The sequence below is a fragment of the Eurypyga helias genome, unplaced genomic scaffold (assembly GCF_000690775.1).
Source record: "Eurypyga helias isolate BGI_N326 unplaced genomic scaffold, ASM69077v1 scaffold9245, whole genome shotgun sequence".
Lineage (NCBI taxonomy): Eukaryota > Metazoa > Chordata > Aves > Eurypygiformes > Eurypygidae > Eurypyga > Eurypyga helias.
In genome coordinates this window covers 6,896-14,739 of record NW_010253363.1, presented here as the reverse complement: position 1 = coordinate 14,739, position 7,844 = coordinate 6,896, and the positions used below count along the sequence as shown (strand labels likewise).

At 41.6% G+C, this 7,844-nt stretch overlaps 1 protein-coding gene across 1 annotated transcript; it reads right to left on the bottom strand.

Annotated features, from left to right (window-relative positions):
* Window positions 1–1,067: 1,067 nt before the first annotated feature.
* On the bottom strand, window positions 1,068–5,186 carry RLIM (ring finger protein, LIM domain interacting). Its single transcript, XM_010152645.1, has 3 exons — window positions 5,008–5,186; window positions 4,065–4,148; window positions 1,068–3,215 (listed from the first exon to the last, which is right to left on the bottom strand). The coding sequence occupies exons 1-3, from the start codon at window positions 5,174–5,176 to the stop codon at window positions 1,681–1,683; spliced, it is 1,788 nt and encodes a 595-aa protein (XP_010150947.1). The 5' UTR covers window positions 5,177–5,186; the 3' UTR covers window positions 1,068–1,680.
* Window positions 5,187–7,844: the final 2,658 nt, after the last annotated feature.

Genomic DNA, 7,844 nt, shown 5'->3' with positions numbered 1-7,844 from the left:
GCAACGTTTCCCGTAGAGCCAGCAAGAGCAGTTCATATTCCTTCGTAACTACGGCCCTGGAGCGGAAATAAATATTGCTTCCCTCCTTGCAGAGGTCAACTAGGGAAAAAAAATTAAATCATTAGAGCATATCACAGAGAAGGGGTCACTGAGGGTGAAGGATGTTTCCCCCTGACACCGATGCTGAGGTACATTCATTCTCCAATTCTCAATTTCAATGGGCCACGTATTTAACTTCAAAAAGAAATTCAACTCATCTTAATTTGCCCAATAGGAATATAAAGAATTTGTGTGGGGTGTTTTCCCCTTTTTAAAGGTTTCCCCAGTTTTAAAGAACTGGCTACACATTTACATGTATTTCCATAATCAATTATGATTTTCAAATTTAACCTAACACTCTAATAATCTGTTTTCTGGTTAATACTCAAGTTATTTTTCCGTGGCACTTGAGGCTACTAACGCTGGACAGATCGGCATGTTCACTCAAGCAATCCAGACGTTACTCATAGTTGAAGCTGGTGGGGAAGAAAAAAAACGCTGTCAATATTGGTGTGCTGAACAGTTATACAGAATTGCCTCAAAAACGGAAAGTGAAAACTGGTAAGAGAACTGGGCGTAAACCTCACTGAATGAACTGGTACATACCGGTCCGTATTATTCCAAATCAGCAACCATACCAGGAAATAACCAGCCCTTGGAAGAGTTTCTAATTTTTGTCATCTTTTTTGGTGGCATTACTGAGCCAAAACACTGCAATTATAACATTTAATTTCCTTTTTTTTTCCTTTTAATGCAATTAAAATGTCTGATTCAACTGTTTATGTTACAGTAGCTGTTCACATAAATAGTACAGATATGCACTGCTCTTGACAGGTACACAGTTACAAAAGCAGCTCTCGTACTGAGTTTGCTCTCTGTGTGGTGGGGTTTGTATGAAAAGCATTCTTCATTTCTAAGCATGGTACAATTTTAATTCTTAATGCGTTAGTACAACAGTGCATTGGAAAAGTACTGAGCTTCTACAAAAAAGCTTTACAGTTTTAAAACAGATTTTTTTTTTATTTAAACAAGCATAGGCAATTCTTATATTTCCACAATAAGATAAATATCCCAATTAAGCTAACAGCTCATCCTACAGAGTGCCATAGTGATGGGGAAAGGGTTAACATTAGTGTTATTTACACAGACATGTCCAATATTAACCCAATATGAAAATTAAAAGTCTGTTCAAGTGTGCAATTAAGTTTATATTATTTTTTTTTCAGATAGTTGGATTTCTTGCAAAAATTCCTCTACAACTGCTGTACGTTTAGCTGGGATGACTTCTCAAAGAACTCATCAGCACAAGTCCTGAGGACAAAATGGTTATTGGGCTGGGTGGGGGAACAGAACTTAATATGCTTCACAAATGGAAAAAAAAAAAACAAAACCTTTTTAAGAGGGGAGATGTCTTTGGACAAGTGAAATTTAACACCCAAACTGACTAGATCCCGAAAACCCTAATTAAAGTAATTTTCCAATTTTGAAAGCTTGAATTCAGTGACAATGCTTTCATGAGGGAAGATTCACTCCAAGTCATTACTATACATTGAGGTACCACTCAAAAAGTGGCCATAAAGGAAGTGACTTCTTTGCCCATCACTATCACACTAGCTGCTTGGCCATGATTTCAGATCTCAGTTAGACAACACTCTCTCTGTTACCAGAAGCTAAGACTGCTCTGCGACAAATGGGACAAGTGGAATTCTCTGATAACCAGCGATCAATGCAGTGGACGTGATACTCGTGCGAACAAGGCAATTTACGGAGCTTGTTGCCTTCCGTGTACTCTGTAATACACACACTACAGGTTTTCAGAGCATCGCTCTCACCAAAATTCCTCATCGCTAGGTTGTCAATTTGTTCTTTGGTGAGTCCTCTTGGTTGGTCATCGTCATCTTCGTTTAGTAGGAAAAATTGTGCTAGGCTAAGGAATGGCAGAGAACCACTTTCTTCGAATGTGACGGATCCTCTCGTGTTCCGACCTTCCCGTCTGGCGCCAGATGTTGAACCACCTTCGTTGCCACCTTCGTACACCTCCCCTGAGCTAACATCTGTGCTTTCATTGCTTGATGTACCACCCCCTCCATTCTGCGGCTCAGAAGCATCCACGTTCTGATTGGGCGTCGGGCCGCCAGGGTCTGCATCGCTATCGCTATACATGAAGTAACTCAGCTCTCCGAAGCCTGTCATTATCTGCCTGAGCATAGTCTGAATTGCAACTGATGTAGTCTCACTCAAGCCTGTATTTAAGATCCTACGGATAGGAATCCTAATGGTACTGACGTAAGTTCTCACTCCGGCCCGTTCTGAACGTGAAAACGTGCGCCTAAACCCTCCCCGTTCACTTTCGTAGGTGACGGTGTTGTTAGGGGTCTGGGACCTGGACCGAGTTCTGTTGGCTATGCTGTCTCTTTGCCGATATTCTCCGGGACGAACTCTTCTCACCTGAAGGTCAAGTACTATGGTAGGAGGCCTCTGCCCAGGAGTCGCAGACTCACTGGTGCCGTTCGTTTCTGAAGAACCTGCTGCTTGAGGAACAGGTCTTGTTTCAGGGGTTGAAAACAGAACTGCATTTTCGCTTGGCATCTCAGTCCCCACTGTATGCTGCCTTAGCGTCACATGCTGCCTAGTTCTAGAGCTTCCCTCAGCTTCGTTGGCTGAGGAGTGGTCAAGTGTTTGAGATGATGTATTGTGATGAGACCTGCGAGGAGGCTCGCTCACTGGATTAATAGGTGACCTACTTCTATCAGTCCTAGCCCGTGTTCTCCGCTGTTCCGGACTCCTACTTCTCGCCCTCCTCTGCCCTCTAGGAGGGGAAGCTTCCTCGGTCGTTAGCTCCTCTGAAGTGCTTCTTTCTGATCCAGGCTGCCTTACAGATGGCGATTCGGACCTCGGAATTTCAGAGTCACTTTGGCTGTTTTCCAAATCCTCCCCGCTGGATGGCTCTACAGATGGCTCGTTCTCAGTTTCTGGATTTGTGTTCCCATTATTACGGTTGACATTTATTTCCAAACTGAATCTGAAGTCACCACTATTTGGGTTAGTCCGACTCACTGCTCTCCAAGACTGGTTTCCTCGTTGCCCACTTCGTGTTGTATTTCCAGTCTGCCGGACTGAATTCAGCCAGTCGATTATGGAATCTCCATTCGAAACATCTTCCGCGGACTCTGCACCTGCAAAAAAACAGGGAACTACCAAAATTAGAGTACTGAGCTAATTCTGGAGTGATCTTTTCCAACAACATAACTGCCTAGGTGACAATTTAGAGGTGCTTAGCCCTATCACGTGCTTCTGTGGTTTCACACGTAGCACCACAATTCTCATCTACCAGAGATCTTAAGGGAGCAGGAGTGGACATTTTTCTAATAGGTACAGACAGGCCGCAGCCACCGCACAGCAAAGGAGTCATCAAAATAACACGTATTGTTTAGCATAAGTAAACGGAAAATCACATGTCAGGTGTCATAACACATCAGTATTCTGTGTTTTCCTTTCCAAACAATTAAGTGATCTATTGATCGCTAAACAGAGACCTAAGCTTGACCTGACCCTTCACTTGAAGAACAGCTTGATAGCAAGTCTACCTCACTACAGAATGAACCCCAGCAGTAAGTGCCAAGCCTCCTCCTCCACCAATCTCTATATACAGAAGGGTGACAACAAAAGCAATATGGCATCTTTGGAAGGGAGGAATGGTGAATAAGAAAAGAGGGATTGCCAAAAAGCATCCCAGAAGGGAGCAGACAGGAAAGCAATCTTGAAAAAAACCAAAACCCAATACAGCAAAAAAAACCACAAACCACAAACCTAAACGAAACTGTCTCGATGCAAGTAACAGATGCATTACGAGTGAGATCTGTCCCAAACTGACCTCTGCAGCAGATATCAGACATAATGTTCACTTAGTTTTGAAACAAAGCTCACCTTGCACCTGCCTAGGCTTAACTCGTTCCACTCCTGCACTCAAGTTAAGGTCCGTACGGGGTGCTAAAGTTAAGAGTTTTCACAAATACTGTATATACCTCTATTCTCATCACTGTTTTGCTGTGGCGGACCTTCTTTAACTTGGTGTAGCCTTCTCAGCAACTCTTCTTCAGTAATTTCACCTTAGAAAATAAGCAAAATTTTCCAAAAATATTTCCAAATCATATGTATGGCAAGCATTATCAAAAGCTTCTAAAGAAGGTATAAGCCACTGCTTGTCTCTCTCTCTAATTAGATCCTGCCATAATGAGATGGCCAAACAGGTTGCTAAGGGGAAGTTCAGGCACTTCAGCACCATTGTCCCAAGTAAGTTTTGCTGAAGCTGAAAAATCCAACAGCTTCAACCTATTCAAGACAGATGTGCTTTCTGGTTCTGTAACTGCTACGACTTACCAGCAACTGCATCATCCTATACCAATTAAATGGCTGTCCAGAGTAAAATATTTAAGATAACACCTTCACAAGTATGAAAAGAAGGTTTAGATTAGCTGAAGTCATGTTTTCATTTAAAACTGTTTTGAATTAAGTATCATTCTATAAAGAGTCAATTTAAGTAAGTCAAATGAAAATTGCCATAAAAATGCCTGTGCAGAATCTCACACCAGACTACTTACCCTAGTTACAAACTCTTAACCTCACCAGCACAAAATTTTCACATAGATGCTTAAGGGACATTACTTTTCAGTCAAAAAAATTTTTCAGGGTCCATAACAGGAATGGGGTTAACTCTGGGTATTCCTGCCAAGTTGTGTAAACACTAGACTTTTGTATCCAATGAATCCACGTCATCCTAACTACCTCATCACTAGGCAGGGGCCCACTCAAGTTTGAGTATGCACAAGTTAGCAGGAAGTCGCTTCCTACCATAGAACACATCCGCAGCGCACACACTGAATGGGTGAAACAGTTTCAGGAGAACAGAGAATGACACGAGATCGCCTACAAGCAATTCTAGTAAGGACATACATGAGCATTACCTACCTGGTGTTCCTAGCAAATTGTTGTCTCTCATAAGCCTGTAGTCCTCTTCACTCAGGTTGTTTACGAACTGGTAGAAAGCTTCTTCTCGATCCAACCGATCTAGCTGACTCTGACGTTGTGCTTCCGATTGGTCGATATTTCCTTTATCACTAGAATCTGAGCTTTCCATCTTGATGAGTGGAAGAGTACCTAAAAAGGAGAAAATAAATCCTTCATCCAGCATAGTGAAATACAGCATGTGATTTAGGTAAGTTTAACCTGTACACTGTTATCCTTAAACATGGCAAGGGGAAGGAGTAATTTGCTAGTGAAGCTTCAGTTAGGATAAGCTACATAACCACAGGGATCACAAATGAGGTGATTCTCAAAGCACGAACCTCAGGTACAACATCCATGCCCATCATTATCAAATACTCCAAGCAGCAAGTACAGACACAGGGAATAATATCAGCCATAGATCTCAGTCCCTCTTTACATAATTGACTACATGTCCACAACTATCCGTTTTGTAGCGTGAAATATTCCTAATACTGCAACTGCCTCATAAATCACAATGCAAACGTACAGTGCCATAGAGCAAGCATAAGCAAGCCATCCTTGATGCTCTCTAACACTAAACGAGCAGGGGATTAAGCGCCCATCACTTCTTCCTGCCCTGCACTATGGTAAGTCAAGCAGTAGTCAACCTAACTTACCACCTGCTATGAGAAACGCCTTCTTCAACATCCAAGTGAGTTTTAACAGAACAGTATAGAGTATCGATATATAGAAGTATATATATCTTCAAATATAGAAGATGGAAGATGCCGTGGAACACCATGTGTGCAAAAAAGCCAACCTAGGCTGTTAGTTTCCTCAAAAAAAAGGAAAAGGGTTTGTAAAAATCAACAATTGCATGTCAAGAGAAGAATTTGCCTGTAAGTTTCAGCATTTACCGAATTACTGATGAGGATGACTAGAATTTCCAGGACAAAGCTCCACAGTGTATACCAGGTGTAACTTCTGCTATTATGAGCTGCCTTCTATATTGTATATTTTTACATATAATCTTTACGTATTGTTTTTCATTTGGATGAGATCCTTGACAATATCTCTCAAGAAATAATTGATGAATGCCATGTATATTTTTGATAAAATTACACTAAAATACATGCAAACGCAGGAGACATTCTGGCACTAGTTGCACCATGCAAATATATCAAATGAAGTTAAAATAATAACTAGTTTCCTTAATCACTGTGCCTCGCTATTCACAACATCAAGAATTTTCCTGTACAACTGGTAGAATCTAGTTACTCAGAGAGGTGATTAGCAAGCTAATCCTCTGCATGCTAAAAAGCTCCGCAGTAACATTCCCCATCAGAACACATTCCTTTCATTTAAACCATACTTCATGTGACATGAAAATACTGGAAGAATAAAGCTTTTCAGCTTCTCGCTGGAAAATTTCCAACACTCAGACATCTGTCTAGTGCAAAAAAGCATCTTTTTTCGGTTTGTCAGCACAGCTGTCAAGTCGAGACTGCCCACAGTTTACATTAGCGCTTCTCCACAGCGGAGCAGCACGGTGTGATCTCCAGGGGTACTTCACTGCAGCGGCTATCGTGAAAATTAAAGTGCGCTCACATCCTCGGTGTGTAACAGTAGAAAATTCTACAGGCCGGGACATCCCACCATCGCAGACTTGCAGGTAATAAAAGAGCTACTCCAACCCTCTTTGTCTTGAATTCCGATGCAGTAAAACTTGTTTTTGGGTCAGTCTTACAGCATAAAGTTGCTGCCACTCAGCGATACAGATGTACCACCACGGGTGTTACTGGTTCTGTGAGTTTCTGCCATTTTACCAAACTTAGGCTTATTTTTCACCTTTTTATCAGTAAGCAGCAACAATCACTAGGGTCACTACCATTACAAATGGAAGCCTATCAGCTTTCTCTGCGTTACTAAATCTCTGGTGCAATCTACAGACTGCACGGCCCGCCTGAAGACTTGCACGTGACGTGCTGTCAAATACACCGACAGATGAACCCATTCACAGGGCAAGTTGTGCAACGGTTTCAGCAGGTATGGTCAGCTCTGACTGGGCTCGATTAGGAAATCTGTATGCCCTTCAAATCTCAGACACGTATTTCTAACGAGAACACCGCTTGCTTGAAACTCAAACAACTTTTTACAAGCTTTGTGTAGCAGAGTTATGACTCCAAGTAACTTCACTTAAAGACATATTAATTCTAGCAAAGATACCAGAAATACAAAGACGGTTGCTTTAAAAAGAATCATCTGAATAAAGCCTCAAGTAGAGGACTTGCATCCAAAATAAAACCTTAAGAGATGCATTAGTTCTCTGGGAATACACATAAAAACGCTAACCATCATTCTGGGTTTTTTTAGGATAACAATGAAACAAAGCTGACAGTAAGATTAAAAAAAATCAGGGACTGTAATAAGATGCTCAGGGACAGGAACAGCATAAAGTTTTGTATTTTCCCCAAAATGACTGCCACCTCCGTATTTACTCACTTTAAAACACACAGAATGCCGGCATAAAGGCAACATTAACATATTTGTAAGCATTAGCCTAATTCTACAACAGCTTTTAAAAAAGAAAACCGCACCATGCATACAAAGCATGACATTTGTTTACTGCTTATCCTTTGAGATTTTCCTTTTAACTGCAAATCCCAGTGCTTGCAGGCACCTTAGCTATATAATGCCCGTTTGATTCCAAGGCATTTGCCCACTCCATTTCAGAAGATGAAGGAGCACTGTTCTTGCTCAAGGAGGAAGGGAGACGCAAAACAAGTGAAGGCAGGGGCGCGGAATCTCTTCCAACAGAC

What these genes read in the sequence shown, in the direction of transcription:
- RLIM (XM_010152645.1), bottom strand. Translation starts at nt 5,176, where the DNA reads ATGGAAAGCTCAGATTCTAGTGATAAAGGAAATATCGACCAATCGGAA. An exon ending in CAATTTGCTAGGAACACCAG is followed by an intron (nt 4,149 to 5,007) that starts GTAGGTAATGCT and finishes TTATTTTCTAAG; the next exon opens with GTGAAATTACTGAAGAAGAG. An exon ending in AAACAGTGATGAGAATAGAG is followed by an intron (nt 3,216 to 4,064) that starts GTATATACAGTA and finishes GTTTTTTTGCAG; the next exon opens with GTGCAGAGTCCGCGGAAGAT.